The sequence below is a fragment of the Perissodus microlepis genome, chromosome 22, assembly GCF_051167445.1.
Source record: "Perissodus microlepis isolate ML-2025 ecotype Zambia chromosome 22, ASM5116744v1, whole genome shotgun sequence".
Classification (NCBI taxonomy): Eukaryota; Metazoa; Chordata; class Actinopteri; order Cichliformes; family Cichlidae; genus Perissodus; species Perissodus microlepis.
The window spans coordinates 14726006-14747725 of record NC_140481.1 but is presented as its reverse complement, the minus strand read 5'-3'; the positions used below and the strand labels follow the sequence as shown (position 1 = coordinate 14747725).

At 40.1% G+C, this 21720-nt stretch overlaps 2 protein-coding genes across 2 annotated transcripts; both read right to left on the bottom strand.

The window, feature by feature from the left end:
- Window positions 1-8201: 8201 nt before the first annotated feature.
- On the bottom strand, window positions 8202-10194 carry LOC146362732 (progranulin-like). The gene is made up of 5 exons (XM_084919555.1): window positions 10109-10194; window positions 9895-9972; window positions 9441-9743; window positions 9134-9307; window positions 8202-8555 (listed from the first exon to the last, which is right to left on the bottom strand). The coding sequence occupies exons 2-4, from the start codon at window positions 9970-9972 to the stop codon at window positions 9140-9142; spliced, it is 549 nt and encodes a 182-aa protein (XP_084775681.1). The 5' UTR covers window positions 10109-10194; the 3' UTR covers window positions 8202-8555; window positions 9134-9139.
- Window positions 10195-17474: 7280 nt separating this feature from the next.
- On the bottom strand, window positions 17475-21711 carry LOC146362731 (progranulin-like). Its single transcript, XM_084919554.1, has 5 exons — window positions 20009-21711; window positions 19594-19743; window positions 19243-19464; window positions 18204-18341; window positions 17475-18108 (listed from the first exon to the last, which is right to left on the bottom strand). Exons 2-5 carry the CDS (start codon window positions 19741-19743, stop codon window positions 18019-18021), a joined length of 600 nt encoding a protein of 199 aa, XP_084775680.1. The 5' UTR covers window positions 20009-21711; the 3' UTR covers window positions 17475-18018.
- Between the last annotated feature and the right edge of the window lie 9 nt (window positions 21712-21720).

Below are 21720 nucleotides of genomic sequence, written 5' to 3'. Positions count from 1 at the left end.
GTGGATGCACCAACAGGATTGTCTTTGTTATTTTCCCTCCATTTATGTTCAAGTCGGTTTGATATCTGAAAGGTTTCCAGTGGTGGGAAATAGTCACTCAGTTCCCATGTGTTAAATCTACACTAAGAAGCCTGTTTTGGAAATGCATGTGGTCTTTTTAGACCTTGCCAACACTTTCGGGTCAGTTCCACACGAGATCTTGTGGATGGCCTTCAACTATTTCAGCATACCAAACCACATCACAGGACTGGTCAAGACCTACTTTCAGGATTTACAGTTTTGTGTGACAGCTGAGAAAACCACCATAGCCTGGCAGCACCTGGGAATTGGAGTCATGGCAGGCTCCACAATTCCCCCTCATGCAGGCATCTCGGTGGGTAGTGGGAGGTGAGAGACTCAAGTGTGGCCTTCGTCTTCCGCCCATTAGAGCCTATCATTACAACAACAAAACCATGTAGGCGATTGCTACAGAAGCTCCAAGAAAAAATCAAATGGGCAAGAATGGAGTTTAAGCCAAGTAAATCTCGCAGCATCTCCATCATAAAAGGAAAACTGACAGCCGAGCAATTCTATATCAGTGGAGAACCAATTCCAACAGTCTTAGAGAAGCCCTTAAGGAGCCTGGGGCGGTGGTATAATGCAGACCTCAATGATACGTGGCAACTAGAACAACTAAGGCAGAACTTGGCTAATGACCTCAAGCGGATTAACAACACTGCACTCCCAGGGAAACTGAAGCTCTGGTGCTTCCAGTTTGGGTTATTACCCAGACTACTGTGGCAGTTGACAATGTACGAGGTCTCACTCAATGATGCCAATCGACTAGAGAGGCTAGTGAGCTCCTACGTTAAAAAGTGGCTCGGACTTCCCAAATGCCTCAGCAGCGTTGCACTCTATAGCAATGGGATACTGTCATTGCCTATCCCTTGTCTAGTAGAGGAGTTTAAATGTGCAAAAGTGAGGCTTGAGATGTCACTCACGGACCCCATAGTGAGAGGCACTGCTCCCACCCTAGCAATTGGGAGGAAGTGGTGGGTCACGTCCACAGGACAGAGGAGGATTTGTTTGGTGGCAACAGGCATCTGTAACCAAACGTCGAAAAATGATGGTGGAGGAGGTGTGTTGACAGGAGGAAACAGCCAGACATGCCAGAGCGCTGGCCAAGCAGGGTTGCTGGATGAATTGGGAAAGTGTTGAAAAGAGGAAACTCTCATGGAGTGAAATCTGGGGATGGAGTTTAATAGACTAAGTTTCATCATCCGAGTGACATACGATGTGCTACCTTCCCCAACAAATCTGCAGCTGTGGCTTGGAAAGGACCCAGCCTGCCCCCTGTGTACAGCCACACTCAAGCACATCTTGGTTGGTTGTAGGACTAGCCTTACTCAAGGCAGATACACATGGAGACACAACCAGGTCCTCAGGTGTCTAGCCGAGAAAGTTGAGTGCAAAAGAAAATCCATCAATGCTCAACCTTTCACCAACCAAGAGGAGCGTCAGTTTTCATCAGCATTTGTCCGGGAGGGAGACAAGCCGAGGACAAGCCCCTCAACCCCGGACCTGGGCCCGCTGAAGGTTGTCAGGGATTGGCAGATGCAAGTGGACTTGGATCAGAGGCTAATTTTTCCCTCAGAGATCGTAACAACTACTCTGCGACCAGACCTCGTCCTTTGGTCTAACTCCCAAAAACTTGCATACATCATTGAGCTGATGGTACCATGGGAGGAAGCAATTGAGGAAGCATTTGAGCGTAAGAAGCTGCGGTATGCCAACTTGGCAGCTGAGGCAGAGAACAGAGGCTGGAAGATCAAGGTGCACCCAGTGGAAGTGGGGTGCAGGGGCTTTGTTGCCAGTACAACAGCAAAACTGCTTAGAGAGATTGGGATCAGAGGACAGGCACAATGGCAGGCTATAAGAGAATTAGCTAACACCGCTGAGAGGACCAGTCACTGGCTATGGCTAAAAAGGGCTGACATCACTTGGGCAGCTAAGGCAGTCAGCTAACCGCGAGACACACGCCCAGGATTGATCAACCCATGGTGGGCCTGCTTCAACAAGGGGTGTCAAAAGGTTAAAACATAACATTAGAAATTTTGCTGGTTGACTGATACAGCTCAGGACCTCCTGGGGACTGTGCAGTTAACCTCATTGTAGTGAAACCAATAGGAGGAATGCTCTTCTTCCCTTTTCTGGGAGGCAGTGGGAAGGTAGAGCGTACAGCCCGATCTGGCGGGGAGGTGTGGGAAGCCAGATCGGGCACCCCCCTTCAGGCTCTCCTCTCTGCTCTCTCCTGTCTTATCCCTTTTGTCTTACTTCTCTCTATCACCTTTTCTATCCCTTTGAAGAAGTGAGGCTCCATACATCTTAAAGAGGTAAGTATTATTTCTCACTTGCAGTGAATAGACAGAAGAAAATAAGCTGTAGAAAACTAAACAGAAGAAAGAAGAGAAATAACAATTTAACATAAACCAGTGGCACACCTGATCAACCCTGGCAGGGCCTCCTTGGATGAGGGTGTCTAGTGATACTGACTGAAACACCCGATGAATCCAAGTAGCACTACTGACGATGTGTCCCAAATCTTAATATGATAATCTAGATCAGATCTCTAATCCCTAAACCTAACCAAGGAAGAAAAAATGGCAGATTAGCTTGGGTAAAAGACCGAAAGTTGAGGCACACAATGATGTGTAAGATTTTCTGCATTTAAACCAATACTAGATGTTACAATATCAGGGATTGTAACATCTAGTCTTTTTACTGAATCAAACAAGATGCTAAATTGTGAACTTCAGTCCTGTGTTCAGAACTGCATCTTGGTGACCAATAATGTATAAAAAGGACAGAAAGATATGTACTGGTAGTTGCTGGTTAGAGGGATTGTTGTCTAACTTTTGTGGCACTAGCAAGAGATGGTGCCTTGCAAAGAAAGTGATAAAATATTCTGCATTTTAGCAATTGATTTGACTTTCAATTAATATACAAGATCGCTTTATCCAAGAAAACCACTTTGTGGGCTGTAACTTGAAATGGGAAGTTATAACGAATATATCACAGTGAATTTCTTCTTTTTCTCACTGCTTCTCTTTTTGTTCTTGGCTTCAGGAAAGAGCACGTCTCTGAAAACCATTTCGCAATAAAGGATTTTCTATAATCAGCTGCAACAGCAACCAGCAGTCACGTCAAGTAGTGCTTATCTACGAATATCAATTGGAACATGTCAAAATGAAAGTCCTTTCACCTCAAACAGCTTTCTGTCATATTTACATCTTTCCTTTAAATTACTACCATATGTAGTTGGTTATCATCTCTGGAAGCAGGCTTAACTCCCCTTTACTATATCCATCCATCCACCCATTCGCTTCCGCTTATCCTTTTCAGGGTCGCGGGGGTGCTGGAGCCTATCCCAGCTGTCATAGGGCAAGAGGCGGGGTACACCCTGGACAGGTCACCAGTCTGTCGCAGGGCTAACAGATAGAGACACAGACAACCATTTGCGCTCACATTCACACCTATGGGCAATTTGGATTAATCAATTAACCTATCCCCACAAGCTGCATGTCTTTGGACGGTGGGAGGAAGCCAGAGTACCCGGAAGGAACCCACGCAAACACGGGGAGAACATGCAAACTCTACACAGAAAGACCCCAGCCTGATGGTGGAATTGAACTCAGGATCTTCTTGCTGTGCGGAAACAGTGCTAACCACTGTGCCACCCTCCCCCCTTTACTATATTTCCGCTGAAATCTGTTGTATCTCTGGATTTGATTTCATATCCATGTCCTGACATGTAGAAAGGTGGTTTTCAATAAATAAATGGACCAATGGGTCAATTGCTTAATGTGTTCATAAATTTGGTCATACTGGTGAAGCCATTTTCTCTCTATTTGACATTTATTTATTGTAGTTTTGCCTAAAATGTTTTGTCACCGCTAGTTTAAGCATTTAGTTCATTTCTGGTTGACTATAATAACCCTCGTCCGTGATGACAGCAAAAAAACATGATAACTGGTGCTTCTGTCAGTTCTCCTTTCATGGGGCTTCTCTCTGTGTTATGAGCTGTTGCATTTCATTAAAGCCTGATTCACTTCATTTGTGTCTGTCCAGGTGCTCACAAACTACTGCTAACACATAAATGAGTGGAAAGAGACCCAGTCTTATCCAGTTATTACCATACTCCGTTTTACATTATTTTAAGTGTTGACTGTAAAATGGGACCTGTCTTTGATTCACTTCCGTATTTTCTTTTTACCGTAACTTACCGTGTTGCTCTAACAACTTCTTCATTTCTCAATAATTCTAAATGTGCTGCTGCCTGCAGAAACCCGGCTGTGGTGCCTGACTTGTATACTTGATCAAACTCAGCATGTCTATTACTTGATCTGGTCAGCCCTCAGTTATATTTGTATTGGTGACACATAAAGGAGTAAAGAAAGAATAAAATAAAAAAAAAATCTTTCATCTTACAGTCTTGGACTTCTTTATGCCCTGAGCAGTCTGATCTGGCAACCAGTCACACCAATAGATAAAAACTCACGTTACTATCATTTTTATTTTTTTACGTGTATTCATCCTCGTATCTATTCATTTATCCACTGACTGTCTTCTTGTGATCTAATTCTGTCTCAGATGTCGCAGTATGTGCAATATTCTTCAGCAAATCTTGACTAAACTAATATTAGCTCCAAAAACAAAGAAAACTGTTACGATGCAGTTTCAACATTAATCATCGTGTCTCAATATTGTTTATGTGGCCTCAAGAAGTCTCAAGAGTAAGAATTTCTGAGTTTCAAGAAGGAAAGATCACAGTTGTATCCATACTGTTGTGCTGCCCATCTGCACAACACTGGCCCTGAAATCAGTACAAGTGTTTGAGTTGGAACAGCTGCTTTTATAGGATTGTAAAAAAAATAAAAATAAAAAAATAAATCTATTTGCTGTTTTCTTAAAAAAAAAAGTAATATTTTGAAACTTGAGTGTTCAAATATATATATTAATATATTTGATATTATATTAATATATATATAGAGATAGATAGATAGATAGATAGATAGATAGATAGATAGATATTAATGTATAAATAAATAAAAATGTGCACATATCTTTTTTATTAATAATTGTTTCTAGATCTGGATTTTTTGTGCAATTAACTGCTCACAGTTTGTTTATCTTAAGCAGGGTGAACCATATGAGAAGGTTAAGGTTAGGGTAAAGTATCACACTCAGAAACTCGTGTGTTAAACTCATATTACACACCTTGTGTTACAGGGTTAAACAATTTATGCACAATCCTTACCAGTGGGTGGGGACAGTAGACTCTGTCTGTTATCCAAAATTAGCTTGAAATGTTAGCTAGAAGTACATGCCTTGCAAAGGAACTGAATACATCAGAGTAAGAATAAAGTGTAAAAAACATTTTGACTGAACATTAAGTACGGCAACATGTTTTTTCTGATATGTTATTGCAAGAAATGTGCAGCAAGCTACAGTTTAGAATTAAGAAGTGCTTCTAAATGGTCCAACTCATCAAAATAAGCACTTTCTACACTATGCAACAGTTACAGTGAAAATCTGTAGGAACCTGTCTCTTTAGACTGCACAGAAAACTCATTAAAACATGTTACATCACTACAGCTTCCTCTTCACATTGGAGACATACCTGTTTTTTCCCTCTTTAAAGGAAAAAGAAAAGAAAAAAGGGGAGAGAGAGAGAGAGAGAGAGTCACCAACATTTACATGGAAGCTTGAAATATGCTGAATGGCTTTTTTCAACTTTGTGAGGCACTGATGTAATATTTGGTTCAGAACTCCACACCTACTCAAATATGTATGCTCTGAATGGGTGAGAAGGGGCAGATTTATTCCATTAGCGCTGATGTTGTTCTGCATTTTCCACATTAGGTGTCAGCAGAGAGTTTCAGAAGAGTGAACATAACATGGGAGAAGCTAACAGCAACAGATCTGCAAGAAGCATTTTAAGCTTGCAAGACCAACAAGGATTGTTATTGTTGTTTTGTTTTCTGTCATGATGAAGTTTTCGTCTGCAGAATATTTTCCTCTCTCTCTCTCTCGGATTATAGCAGTTGTAACACTTACTAAGAAGCTTTTACTGCAACACACACTACCGGTCAAAAGTTTTAGAACAACACAATTTTGCCAGTTATTTATTACATTTCAATTCCAATGAATAGCTTGTAATGGTACAAAGGTAAATGGTGAACTGCCAGAGGTTAAAGCAAAGGTAAGGTTACCCAAAGCTGATGCAGAGAAAAAAGGCAATTAACAATGGACGAGAGACAGACCACATAACACTTAAGAATGTAGGTCTTTCCTACAGAGAAACTGCAAATAAAGTCAAGGTGTCAGTGCGTACAGTTTCCTTCACCATCAAAAAGCACTCAGACACTGGGACAATCTCTGACAGGAAGAGGTCTAGCAGACCCAAAGCCACAACTGAATCAGAGGACAAGTTTCTGAGAGTTAACAGCTTGCGTGATAGGCAGCTTCAAGCACAGCTTAATAGTGGTCGTAGTAAACAAGTCTCAGTTTCAACTGTGAAGATAGGCCTTTGAGCTGCAATGGACTACTGAAGACTGGAAGAAGCTATTATGGACTGATGAATGAAAATTTGAAATCTTCGGTTCATCACGCAGGATCTTTGTATGCTGTTGAGTAGGTGAAAGGATGGTTCCACAGTGTGTGGCATCAACTATCAAATATGGAGGAGGAAGTGTAATGGTCTGGGTTTTTGGGTGGTACAGAGTGAGAGGTACCCTGAACCAAAACTGCTACAACAGCATTCGGCAGCATAATGGAATACCCTCTGGTATGCGCCTAGTTGGTCAGGGGTTCATCCTACAGAAAGATAATGACACAAAACATAAGTGCAAGCCAGGCCAGAACTACCTCAGGAAAAAATAAAAGATGGTAAGCTTGAAAACATGGAGTGTTCAGCACTTTAAGTCTCCAGACTTAAACCCCATCGAGCTGGTTTGGGACGAACGGACAGAAAAGTGAAAACAAAGTAACCTACAAGTTCCACACATTTATGGGAACTTCTGCAACAGATATGGGAAGAACTTTCTGAAGAACATTTTATTTCTATTGTAGAAAGAATGTGACCAGTGTTTTCAGCGGCTATATCTGCCAACTGGGACTACATTGATGACACAAAAGTTTAGAATACATTTTCCTCTATAAATTGATTTACTGATTTACTGTGCTTTCATTTCAGAGTGCAGTGAGACATTAAACTGCATAATTTCCGATAAAAACTGGAACAATTGTGGTGTTCTGATCAGATGGGAATTGAAATTAAGAATTTAGCGACTCTGATTCCATTTAGATATCACCTATCGATTTAATTCCTTTTTTATTCTCTTATTAATTCTCATTGGCTTCTCATTGGCTTCTCGTTGAGTCACCACCATCACTAAACAATATATCAATTACATTTAATTTTTGCAAGTTAATTGTATGCTTTTTTTGTGCATGTTTATGTATGTGTAGATTTCCCCTCTTTGTTGTAATCAGTGTTGGAGCCATTACTCAAAAAACGTAATGTATTACACATATTCTCAGCTTTAACATCTCTCTGGGTTCTTGGGTAGCTTAACATTAACATGTTATCTGTGCAGGTGCTTACAAAGAGACGAAGTTGTGTTGGCAGCATAATGTAGTTGTTTCTGGCCTGGATGTAGTTTCCACTTCACAATAGTCCTCCTTTTGTGCAATAAAAATAAAAGTAACGTCCATATCCACCGCGTAGACTGCGCCACCATTTTCCTCCTCCAGCACACAAACTAAAATCCACTGTGTGCAAGTGGAACCAATAACCTGGATCAATAGGCAAACAAACTGAAAATTCCAAGGAGTTGGACTACTGGGAACAAGAACCGGTTCTCAATTGCCATTCCAAGCCACCATCACGCATGGTAACATAATTAGTGTCTGTTTGTGTATATTTCTTCATATTTTCATAGGAAAATAGGAAGTAGGTACAGCAATTCTTGTTTTAATACTGGAACGTGCAAACATACATTGATATACAGAGTTTGAAAATCAATATGTGATTTGTTCAACTTTATTCCTCAAGTAATGCATTATGCAGGACTGGTATTGGGCAGGCTGAGGTGTTCATGGGCACTCAAACTGTGAAGTGAAAAGATGATAAATAAATGACTGCATGACACAGCTGGAAGGACGATGCTATGATTTTTTTTTATTGGTGAAGCTAGACAAAAGTATACAAAGGAATGGAAAAAAATCATAAAACAAATCAAAACATTTTCACCTCACCATCGTAACATCATACTTGTCTATATTCACTGACACTCAGTCACATAGGCAGTATAGGAGAATGGAATAGATGAAAAACACATTTTCGTTGTTTAAAAAATAATCGATAAGATGATTTGAGATTAGCTTGAAATCGTTAATGATTTCCCTATTTCTAAAATAAATCCAGATTAGGCATTTTCAACACATGATGACCTCAGTGAAAAGTTTGCTTAGCTTGTCTGTGGAGATGACTGGTGACTCTTTCTCCAGTGGGCCTGAAATTAGTGCAAGTCTTTGTGTTAGAACAACATATTATAGTCATCTCACTAAGTTTCTCCCTAAGCCTTTCTATCTAGCCACTCTTCATTTGGCCACTAAGGGGCCGCAGAAACAAGCTGTGATTTCTGGTCCTTGGGCTGCTACATGCTTCACTATGCTTGCAGGCTAGTAGCTGAATTAGCTTGTCTGCTGTGTGTTTTGGGAAGCCAGCATACTTCGGATTTATAGGAATCTTTCAAGGCTGCAAAACTATGCAGAAATACTACGCAGAGCTGAAAGATCCAAATTTGGTAATAATACTCTATGACCTCATCAGCACAAGAAACAGCTGGTTAGAGCAGGTTCATCATGTCACAGTAGTCTGTCAACATAAATGATCAAACCCACAACTATCAGTATATTTAGCTGTTGTTAAATCCTGGTTGGTGATCAGATGTGCACGCCATCATTTGATATAACACCAGTAAACAAAGAAAGTCTAAAATGTAGCCTTGAAATTTGATCTGAACAGTGAGTGAAATTATCCCAGGATGTTCTCCACATGTGAAGGTGGTTAGAATGTGGCGTTTCCTACCTTCGTCTAATTGTCGTCTTCCTCTGAAGATGGGATGAAGGACGGAGGTCCTGAAGGCACTGCTGGCTTGCGGAGGAAAGGATATGTGAGTTTTTCCCTCACACAGTGCGTGTAGGTGTAGTCACAGTCAAATCCAATTGGACAGCAGTGGTAGCCATCCAGACAACATTTGCCCTGCAAGAAACACTTTTAGTCTCTCAAAAGAATAATTATTATAGCTGCAAACTTGTTTCATGTCAGTGGAAGATAAAGGGAATTTTATTAAAATCATGTGTCTTATTGCACAAGAATATTTAGGCTAACTCACAGGAGAGTAGGGACAACAGAACCAGCCTCCTTGTGGGTGTCTGCAGCAAGTAGTGCCATCAGGACAGTAGGTGTAACTGTCACAGTATACCATTGATTTCTTTATTTGATCTGGGACGTGGCTCTCTTTAAGCTCCTGGAGTGGAGTTCCAGGCAGTTCAGAGGTGTTTGGTTGCTCCGCAGCCTCCTTCTTCACCATGGGTATGGTCAGCCACGGCTGGTCTAATTTCTGACATTTCATGGTAACCAGGTTACAGCGATATCCTGAAGGGCAGCAGTGGACCCGGTCGGTGCAGCACATGGCCTGCAAAGTAAGTAAGACCAGCAGAACGTTTAACAACCAACAATCAAGTTACTGCACTGGTGGAAAGTTTCTGACTTTTATGTGCATGAGGACAGCAGCCAAAGCTGATTTTAGCCTTGCAGCAGGTGGCGTTGTTTGGGGAAGTACTCACATCAGGACATGCGATAGAGCATGAAGCAAATCCCCACAGAAACACACCGAATGACAAACACAGAGTGATCGTCAACATCTGGAAGACAGTAGCAAAATGACTCTGTAGATTTTGTCTCTTTGGAGTATGAAGGTCAGACTTTGTAACTTTAATGTAACACTAACACAAAAGCATAATTCACTGTAGAAGAAGTAAACTTTTTTGTAACCTTTACCTTTAGATAGTGAAGAAATTCAACAGCTTCCTGTGATGCCTTTCACTATTTCCCTTCTGTGGTATCAAACACTGCTCTTTATATTAGAGGTCAGACACTCCCACTGCACAAAAATGAAAGTTTCACTTCACGTGACACCCCTGTGTCCTGTGACTGAGACAGGTTTTCAAAACTTCTGGAACTACAATAGCTCAATTCCACTATTAAACTACTGCTCGGTTAAATATACAAACAGTCTCTATACCATGATTGCCATGACTGATTATACCTATTAAAAAAGAACTGGCCTGTAAGCCTCACTTACTGTTTAAAGTACAGCAAAGTTTGGAAAGGTACAGAGATTCTTCAATATGTACAAGTACAGACTGAAGTACTTATTCAACTTATTTACACAAGTAAAAGTGAAAAAGTTTACACTTGTAAATGTACTTAAAGTATAAAAGTAAAAATAAATAATAAGAAGAACAGTTTATTTATAGACTTTCAAAACACTCAAAGACACCTCGCACTCAATTAAAATTGCTTGTAAAATAATAACAAAATAAAAGTAAGAAGTAGCCCTTCTGCAAGTTATCTTGTTCTAACTGCACTCTCACTTACAATATTAATATTATAATAGAACATTATTAATACAAGGGAATACGATCTTTATTTCAACTCACATAATATAGTTCATAATATTTTCTCTTGGTCTCTAATAGATGGATTCACACAGCTGAATTCAACAATACACAATTAGTATCTGTTATAACACCTGCTGCACATTACTGCAACAGTCATTACAGCATATGGCCACAGTTGCTTTGTTTGGTAGTGACCCACAATTTCATGCCATGTCTGAATATCATAGTAAGTACGACACCCAACATTATGTCAACAATATGTCTTCATTCAAGTGTACACTCCTGTGGCACATTTCTTCAATGCTACACTTGATCTTCCTGCAAAAACTGAATCATCAAACTCATTAAACTTCTTAATGTCTGTTATTATGTGTTACACTGTCCCAGTATATACTAGAAGCCCTCTTTGTTTCAGTCCACAAACTCAGCATTCACTTCATTTGAATGCAGATGTGTTGTTGTTTGTTTTGCATTGTTCCTCTTCCTTTGTCTGCAGTTAGCATCTTTATGAGTGAAGGACTTACAAAAATGTTACCATTGTTTCTGTCCTCTGCTCTCACGAGTGCGCTATGTTCTTTTTGGCCACAGTTATAGCAGGTTAATATTAGTTCAAAGTCCTCTTTGTCTCTCCTCCATACTGAGACACTCGGCTTCATCACAGTGTTGTTAGTGAACCTGGAATTGAATTGTTCTCTGCTTAACTTGATTTTAAACTCTCTAAAAGTTATCTTCTTATCATTCTTAATTATGTGTATTGCAAACGACTGAAATTACTGGGGCAAATCTTTCAGAATCATTGCTATCAATAGCCCATCACGTAAAGTCTCTTCAGCATTACTCAGTGCAGTCAAGCCACACAAAGGTTGGAAACAACATCAGACATTCGACAAAATCAAAGTTTAAACATAAAAAAAAATGAAATAATGATCAAAATTGATGATTTTAAAGTTCCATGGGTCAAAAATACGATTATGCTCTATATCGGGCTTGCTTAGCATGGTGATAAAAGAGAATATGCAACAAGCTGTTGCCAGTTTGAGGGTTCGGCACCTCCCTGCTGGCTTCTTTTTCTTTTTTTTCTTGGACTTATCCTCAGAAGGGGTAGATAAAACATTCAGCATGTTCTGAGTTGTCTTTCAAACAGTATACAGAGATAATTTGTTTTATCCAAAAAAAAAACTATTTGTGGACTGCAACTTGAAACAAGAAATTATAAATAGAACGAACTGTGGATGTCTCCTTTTCTCTACTGCTTCTCATTTTCTCCTCATGTTTATGTTTTTGGCTGGTGAATTATTGTGAATCACAGCTATGTTCCCCCCTGGCAGAGGTTCCCAAAGTGTGGGGCGCAGAGCCATTTTGGGAGGGGGATATGAAAAAAAAAAAAAATGCTTGGACACTGCTAGCATAATGGACAGATTTTTTGACGGGGCGCCCACACAAACACAAAGCAGAAGATGAAGCATCGCCAGATATGTTTCCAAACCAACTTCCTTCCAAGCCAAAGCCTAGAAAATATGGTGAAGCATATCTTCCCTTTGGCTAAGCCCAGACCCAACAGGTTACTTTCCCCTGTGCCGTGAGCATGCGCTGGGCTCTCCAAATCACAGACAAACAGTATCCCACATTCTTGATTTTTAGTTCACAAACACTTCTTATAATGACTAACTACTCTTGACATTTTGGAGATGTTAGCTCTTTATACAGTAAAGTTACAGTGGGATACAAATAACATCAGGCTGATCCTGCTAGGATGTGTTCTCCCTGTCCAAATCACGGACAAACAGTATCCCACCATTGTTTATGTTTTTGAACCCATTTTGCACAGAGAGGCATTTTTTGATTGTATTGATAGCAATGTTGAATATTATTACACAGGAAAAAAAACAACTACACGTAAAATAATCACACCATGACGGCTCTGCCTTTGTAAATGGAGGGACAGTAACTGCGTGTGTGTAAGCATGTAAAAACGGAGACACTAAGATTAACAGTAACAGTATTTTGTCTCTATCTGCCATTCTGCAATTCATCTCATGTAAACAATAACGTGGCGCACAGCGTGACGTGAAAGAAGGCACATACCTTTGACGTTGCCTGACGAACTCTGTAGTCCTCGTCCACACGTAAACGCAAAAACTGAGTTTTAAGAAATCTCAGTTTTCGGTGATTTGAGACGTCATTTACGTGTGGACGAAAGGCCCAAAAGCATAGAAAATACCCGTGTAGGTGTGGACGTAGCGTAAAAGAGTTAGTAGTTTATTTTATTACTACCTGTAATTTATTGCAGTTTACTTGTATTTGCTTAATTGTTTACTAAATGTTTGAGGCGTGAAATAAACTGCAATGGAGTTTGAAAACAAAAATATGGGTGTGTGTGTGTGGGGGGGGGGGGGGGGCGCTAAGATGTTTCTTGTAAAACAAAGGGGGGCCTAGCAAGAAAAGTTTGGGAACCACTGCCCCAGGGTAAGGTGATCTCTCCTTTCATTTTAAACAGCTCTATGTCATAAAAGAACATGTTTACAACTTTTCTTTTAAATTGCTGACATCTTGTAGATAGTAAAAGGCCTAATTCTCTTTTACTACACTTCCACTGAAACCTGTGGCATCTCTGGATTTGATGGAATGTCTGTGTCCTATTAACAATGGCTTGAGCTTGTCAAGGTGAGAAACCAACAACAGCATGCCTGTTGGGTCTGGGTCTCAATAAATGATTGATTTATACTACCATGCTTAATTGTTTCATGTGTTAAAAAAATTGGCCATATTAGCAAAGTGTAAGATGTTACACTCTCTCTACACACACACACATACACACACACATATATATATATATACACAAAATATAGTTTTTGTTAGCTACTTTTAGTTACTTCCAGTTCTAGCGAACTATATTAACCCTCGCTCACGACCACGATACAAAACATTGTAACTTGTGCTTCAGTTCTCCTTTCATGAGGCTTCTCTTTGTGTTATAAGTTGTTGCATTTCATTAAATCCTGATCCACAGTTTCTGTCCAGGTGCTCGCAAACTACAGGGTGGGCCATTTATATGGATCCACCGTAATAACATGGGAATGGTTGGTGATATTAAAGTCCTGTTTGTGGCACATTAGTATATGTGAGGGGGCAAACTCCTCAAGATGGGTGGTGACCATGGTGGCCATTTAGAAGTCGGCCATCTTGGATACAACTTTTGTTTTTCAATAGGAAGAGGGCCATGTGACACATCAAACTTATTGGTAATGTCACAAGAAAAACAATGGTGTGCTTGGTTTCAACGTAACTTTATTCTTTCATGAGTTATTTACAAGTTCCTGACCACTTATAAAATGTGTTCAATGTGCTGCCCATTGTGTTGGATTGTCAATGCAACCCTCTTCTCCCACTCTTCACACACTGATAGCAACACCGCAGGAGAAATGACAGCACAGGCATCCAGTATCCGTAGTTTCAGGTGCTGCACATCTCGTATCTTCACACCATAGAAAATTGCCTTCAGATGACCCCAAAGATAAAAGTCTAAGGGGGTCAGATCGGGAGACCTTGGGGACCATTCAACTGGCCCACGACGACCAATCCACTTTCCAGGAAACTGTTCATCTAGGAATGCTCGGACCTGGCACCCATAATGTGGTGGTGCACCATCTTGCTGGAAAAACTCGGGGAACGTGCCAGCTTCAGTGCATAAAGAGGGAAACACATCATCATGTAGCAATTTCAAATATCCAGTGGCCTTGAGGTTTTCATTGATGAAGAATGGACCCACTATCGTTGTACCCCATATACCACACCAAACCATCACTTTTGTTGTTCCAACAGTCTTGGAGGGATCCATCCAGTGTGGATCCAATTGTCAAGACCAATAGCGGGGGTTTTGTTTGTTAACTTCACCATTCACATAAAAGTTTGCCTCATCACTGAACAAAATCTTCTGCATGAACTGAGGGTCCTGTTCCAATTTTTGTTTTACCCATTCTGCAAATTCTGTGCGCCGATCTGGGTCATCCTCGTTGAGATGCTGCAGTAGCTGGAGTTTGTAAGGGTGCCATTTGTGAGTAGCTAATATCCGCCGAAGGGATGTTCAACTAATGCCACTCTCCAGTGACATGCGGCGAGTGCTACGCTGTGGGCTCTTGCTGAATGAAGCTAGGACAGCCACTGATGTTTCTTCATTAGTGACAGTTTTCTTGCGTCCACATTTTGGCAAATCCAACACTGAACCAGTTTCACAAAACTTAGCAAGCAGTTTGCTAACTGTAGCATGGGAGATGGGTGGTCTCGTAGGGTGTCTTGCATTGAAATCTGCTGCAATGACCCGGTTACTGCGTTCACCAGATATCAACACAATTTCGATCCGCTCCTCACGTGTTAACCTCTTCGACATGTCAATGGCTGTGAACAAAGAGAAACTTGTAAATAACTCATGAAAGAATAAAGTTACGTTGAAACCAAGCACACCATTGTTTTTCTTGTGACATTACCAGTAAGTTTGATGTGTCACATGGCCCTCTTCCTATTGAAAAAACAAAAGTTGCATCCAAGATGGCCGACTTCTAAATGGCCACCATGGTCACCACCCATCTTGAGGAGTTTGCCCCCTCACAATACTAATGTGCCACAAACAGGACTTTAATATCACCAACCATTCCCATTTTATTACGGTGGATCCATATAAATGGCCCACCCTGTACTGCCAACACATAACTGAGTGCAAACAGACCTATAGAGAAAAAAAGGTACCTCGAAAGTGTTATGAGACTGGTGCGTACGATCCACAAGCGTAAACTAAGATTCACAAATGTGTACAGTGATTTGTGTGTAACTTTTGAGGACAACACACACGAACTTCAAGCTATTCGACCACACGTTAAAAAATAAGATAAAATAAAAAGGATACATTCAAACCAGAACAAATGGTTATTATTTATGCACAATTTTTCAAGTTCAGTTTCACGAATCAGATAGTTTACTCCTTGAAAAACCGTACAAATGTCTAAAACAGGTAAAATCACTCTCACTTCCTCACTTTTTTTGTTTGTTTGTTTTGCTTTCAAAAGCCAGTGCACATCTGCAGATAGAGGGATCACCGTGGTTGTGCATCACTCTCAGTCGTCCTCTGGAGTGAGTGTATGAGTGAGTGTATGCCAACTAATCATACTAGTGTTATCTAGTGTTCTGATTTTATCTGCTGTTTTTTTTTAATCAATTTTAAATCATGCTTTTTATTGTTTTTGTTTTTTAATGCCTCTGTAAAGCACTTGGAATCACCTTGTTGTTGAATTGTGCTATATAAATAAACTTGCCTTCCCTAATCTCTGTATATTTTGAATATAGATATAATCCATGTAATGTGGAATAAGACGTTGATGCTAATCTTACCATTCTCTGGTAATAGCAGGCTAACACTAATGTTAGCTAATGACTAATCCTGAATAATTTACGAAGTCGTAGCAGTTTATTTAAACCATATATTCCCTTACTAGGCTACTGTGTAATCCCTTTAGTTGTTAAATCTATGTTTTCTGTTGGAGAGGTGTCTTATTCTGTTTTTTAAGATAAACGAAATGCCTACTTTAAAAACATACATTAAAAGGAGGAGGAGGAGGAGGAGGAAGCTCAGATGTCCCGGTTTTACACTGGGACATGAAGGCAGCCTACGTTTGTGGATCTGTGCAAAGCTGGCGGTCTGAAATTCTCAAAACCAGATGTGGCGATCCGTGCGCACATATTTAAGGTTTTGTAAGGCAGCCAGATGAATGTGAGACATTTACATGTACAGAAAGTTTTTGGAAGAGAAAATCCTCAGATTTCTGAAGCTAAACTCTAATTGCTTTGTAAATGTGTGTGCACTGGATTTGGACCATCTATTTTTTTGTGCAATTTTATGCAAATCTTTTGGTTGGATTTTCATGCCTGGCTTCAATCGAGTGGGATTCAAATTACCCCATTTACCTTAAATATCATATTGTTTGGTGTGTTTCTGAAGGAAAAGAAAGCCAATTATGGTGTTAATGTTTTATTAATCTTGTGTAAGCAATACATACACAAATGTCATTATTTTAAGACCAAACTAACCCTACTTCACTTAACTTAACTAAGTTTAACTTATATTAAAACTGTGTCTACAGCCAAGCACTGTTTTAATGTCTTTATATTTTAATCCAAGCTCATAATAAAAATCTATGACTCTGTCACAAAAAAACAAAACAAAATGCACACAAATCACTGCACACTGGAAATCTTAGTTTACACTTTGTAAGACCTTTCTCTCCATATAGACCCAGTCTTTACTGGTTATTGCCACACTTCTTCCTTTTGACATGATTTTGAGTGTTGTAAAATGGAGCCTGTCTTTGTTTCACTTCCCTTTTTTTTTTTTTTACCATAACTTTACCATTCCTCCTCCGACACTATTGGGTTACTGTCTTTCCTCATCTAACTGTGTTGCACCATCAGCTTCTTCTTGATTTCTCCATAATTCTAAATCTGCTGCCACCTGCAGAAACCCAGCTGTGGTGCTTGATTTGCACCAAACTCAGCATGTCTGCTGCTATATCCAGTTGGTCAGCAAGTTATATTTGTATTGGAGACAAACAAAGTAAAAGAAAGAATAAAACACACAAAAATAAATACTTTTTTTAAAAAAAAAGCTTTCACCTTCCAGTCGTCCACTTCTTTATGTGGCAGTGTGACCTTGCAACCAGTCACACCAACACACCAACATTTTGCGGCATGAAAACTCACATTTCTATCATTTTTATTTGGAAATGTTCTCATGTTTTAAACTTTCAATACAAAAATGCCACAATTTGACTTGAAAACAGCAGAAAAGCCTTTGATTTTTCAGTTTATGAAAAGAATCCAGACATTAGACATTTTCAACATGACCGCAGTGGAAATAAATGGTTGCAGGAAATCTTGTGAAGCTAATTTGTGAAGTTAAATGGTGAGAAAAAAAAACAGAAGTTAAATGGTGACTGTCCAGTGACGCAGAAGTATCAATTTAAACACAAAACAGCCAACAGATACTTAAAGTAATCTTACGTGGATATAACATCAATTACCCACTCGCTGTCTTCTTGTGAAGCAGATCGGCTTCTATCTCAGATGAGGCAGTGTGTCTAATAATTTTCAGCAAAATCTTGACAAATCTTGAAGTAAAATTGTTTAAAGATTAATATATATATATATATACATATATATATATATAAATCTAAACTGTTACGGTGCAGTTTCAACATTCAGCATCGTGTTTCAACATTATTTGTGCAGCCCCGAGAAATCTCAAGAGTAAGAATTTCTGCATTTCAAGGAGGAGGCCTCGCAGGTGTATCCATACTCACAGCAGTGCAGACCATCTGCACAACACTGGCCCTGAAATCAGTCAAAAGTGTTTGTGTTAGAACAAAACACCAACCTTATTCCAGCAAGAGGTGATGGCATTTCTGGGATTTATGCACAATCCTTACCAGTGGGTAGGGACAGCAGTTCCACTGGCCTGAGGATGCCTGGCAGCAAGACATCCCCCCCTGGCAGTAATGTAGGGAATCACAACGAATAACTTGAGCCTCAGGGGAGCCGACGTGTGTTAGAGCTGGTTCTGGTATCTGCAAAATGGGAAGGACAAGCTAACTATTAGCCTGTTCCTCTTATCCAAAAATTAGTCCATTCATCAATTCTCTTAAATGGAGGATAAAGTCTATCTGAGCTGTCACTCAAAGTACACTTTGTATAGGGATGGGAATTGATACAAATTTATTATATATCGTAGCATATCAAAGACATTACATTTGTGAAAACTGACAGCATGCTGTGGGTCAAATGTTTGCAGGTGCTTGCAAAGTTGCTTCAGCAGCACAATGCAGTTGTTTCTGTCCTGTATGCACTTTGCACCTTACCATTGCAATCTTGTCCTTTTAAGCAATAAAAATAAAAGTAATATCCACGTCCAAGACTGTGCCACTGTTTTCCTCCTCTGACAAGAGGAACCGATAAAAAGAGTGTGCAAGCAGACTAACAACTCCAAGGAACTGAACTTTTTCTATGTATCTGAGCGTGTGTGTGATTTTATCTAAAAGTCTAAAAAAAACTGGTTTCTTTTTGTATTTAATTAATCAAGTTAAACCAGGTTTTGTTTTACTTTACTTGGCCATCTAAGGAGCAGCAGTATTTCTGAAACCCACGAGGAAAACTACACAGAGCTAAAGGATGCAAAGTTAGAAAAAACATCAGCAACTGTCCAGGTATGCTCTCATCGTGGCGAGAAACAGCTGATGCACGTGCACTTCTTTTCTTGTCACATATAAAATGATTACAGCAGTCTTGCAATATAAGTGAGCAAACCCACAGCTGTCATCACATTCATGTGACTGGTGAACTCATGTGATCCTGCGTTATTGCTTTATTTATTAACTCCTTGATTCTTTGTGTAACATGGCTTCTTTTCAACAAAGTGAGGAGTTAAAGCGACAGGCAGCCTTTAAATGTTGTAAGCGTGGTGTGTCCTACCTCATTCATGCTCTCTTTGTCCTCTGACATAGGGATGACAAAGGCAGGTACTGAAGGCAGCGCTGGCTTATAGAGGAAAGGGTATGTGAGTTTCTGCGCAGCGTCCTTCTTCACCATGGGACTGCTCAGCCACGGCTGGTCCAGTTTCTCACACAGCTGTGTCACCAGGTTACAGCGATACCCTGACGGACAGCAGTGGGCCATGTCTGCGCAGCACACCGCCTGCAGAGTGAATAAGACTTATTTCCAATCTGACTTCCAAAACCAACAACAAGCAAAACAATAAATAAATAAAAAACAAAGCAACAACACTCATGGAAAGCTATATTTGTGTGAATATAGCTGACTTACTTTTGGATACTGACAGCAGCCATATCCATACTCAGTCTTGCAGCAGGTAGAGATGTCTGAGCAAGTACTCCCATCAGGACACGTGATAGAGCAAGAAGCAAATCCCCACACAAACACCCCGACTGACAACCACAGAGTGAGCCTCGACATCTGGAGGGAAGAGCATCACAGTGACTTTTTCCTTTTCCCTTTAATTCTTTTCAACTGACATCAAGGTGATATTAAAAAGTAGATAAAGTGCATATTTATTCACAGCTTACAAGTCAGACTTTTTGATCATATGTACTCCTGTACCTACAGTTTCACTTCACGTCTTCGAAAACTTCTTGCTCTCAAATTAAACTTACAAAAACATGATATTAAACCAATAAATTGCCCATAAAAGATTTTAAAATCAAATCTTTGAGTCACATACCTTCAGATAGGGAAGAGATTCAACAGTTTCCTGTCATATATTTCGCACTTCCCCTATCACTGAAACTTGCATTGCTTTTTATAGTGCAGGTAAGACCCGCCCACTGAGGAGCAGCTGAGAGCTTGACTTCACATCACAGCACTTCTGTCCTGTGACAGTCATATAGCAGTTTTTAAGGTTTCTGGAACTACTGTAGCTGACGCCCACAGATAAAGCTTCTATTTTTAAAGGGAAGTGCATTGTTTACTGGGAAACTTAAAGATTAAACAAGGCTTTATGAACACACATTAACCTTTCATACCTCGCACTGTTTTGATCACAAGACCTGCCTATGAAGTCTCACTGAGACACAGTCCTGTCACTGTGATGAGTGGGTAAATGTTCTCAAACTTTTATTTGGCGTTTACACTCACAGTTGGTGAAAGCTTTTTTTTTTATTATTGAAATCACCTAAACTACGAAATGCCAGCACATCTTTGCTCAAAGGAAACCAATACCCCCACCCCCCACATTAATTCTCAGTTCCCACTTTTATACTTTATGGAAATTACTGCATGCCAATCCATGACTAAACGTGTTCCACTGTGCATTTTTCTATCCAGGTATGCTTTTACTGCACTGGCAGCGCATTTGGGATCATTGTCATGATAAAAAAAATGAAGCTGTTGCCAATCAGATGATTTCCAGATAGTGTTGCATGGTGGTCCAAACTCTGAAAGAACTTTGTTTTCATAATGCCATCAATTTTGACAATATATCTCAGCCACTTGCTAAAATGGCCCCAACCATGACAGAGCCTCCAGCGATCACTGAGACTCACTGTGGTAAATCTCTCCTGTATTTATAGATGGTAATTTGAAGCTAAATTTTCAAAGTTCATAAGACCTGTTGCCACTGATTTTCTGTCCTGTTCTTGTGTAACTTGACATTCCCCAAAAAAAACAAAAAAAATTCCTCTAAAAATGTCAGGTAGAAGCACTGGGCTGAAAGTGAGTGAAAGCCTTTCAGAAAGCCTGCAGAACTGTTGCTTGAGACCACTTGAAAAAATACGAGTCTGGCTCCTTAGAGACAAAATATGGAAAAATGAAGGGCGGCTCATAACACTTTCCACAATGGTGTCACACTTTCGGCTCCTGTGGTTTCATCAGTGAGGCATCTCATTCATTTCGCGGCATGACAGATTCAAACACAAAGTCAGACTCATGGTTCAGTAACAGGCATTTAAAGTCTTAGTGAGGTTTAGATATTTGTGTTTCTTTTTCCGGTTTCAGAAACAGAATGGAGAACGGGGTCTGAAGAGGCCAAAACTCCAGCAACCTGGAGACCTGCAACCAACACTTTCTGGCCTCAGTGTTGTTACTACATAACAGCAGCAAAGGTTAAAACAATACTTTATTATTGAACTCCATTGTTTGTACAATTACACTGCAGTGTAACAACTCATCTAACAAAAACAATTATCCCTTGTATTACTTTATGACTGTGCAGCTCATTTCTTACAACAATGGCCAACTTCAATATGAAGCTGGCGAGACATCTGGTCATCACATCTACATGCATCACGCAGGCACTAGCATCAACAGCCTCGTGTAGCAATGAAAGATGTCAGGTATGAAGCACAGAGGCTAACTCCTAGAGGGCTAGCATTCTGAAGGCGGTGGGGAGTGCAAGACACACTCAAATCTCCAGAAAGAGAGGGGGGGGGGGGGAGA

Excerpts from the sequence above, each read along its gene's own strand:
- LOC146362732 (XM_084919555.1), bottom strand. The coding sequence starts at position 9,972 with ATGTTGACGATCACTCTGTGTTTGTCATTCGGTGTGTTTCTGTGGGGA. Across the intron at positions 9,744-9,894 it reads GCTCTATCGCATGTCCTGAT|GCCATGTGCTGCACCGACCG; the intron begins GTGAGTACTTCC and ends CTTACTTTGCAG. Across the intron at positions 9,308-9,440 it reads TCTGTTGTCCCTACTCTCCT|GGCAAATGTTGTCTGGATGG; the intron begins GTGAGTTAGCCT and ends TGTTTCTTGCAG.
- LOC146362731 (XM_084919554.1), bottom strand. The coding sequence starts at position 19,743 with ATGTCGAGGCTCACTCTGTGGTTGTCAGTCGGGGTGTTTGTGTGGGGA. Across the intron at positions 18,342-19,242 it reads ACAAAGAGAGCATGAATGAG|ATACCAGAACCAGCTCTAAC; the intron begins GTAGGACACACC and ends CCCATTTTGCAG. Across the intron at positions 18,109-18,203 it reads ACTGCTGTCCCTACCCACTG|GGCCAGTGTTGTGCAGATGG; the intron begins GTAAGGATTGTG and ends GACTGATTTCAG.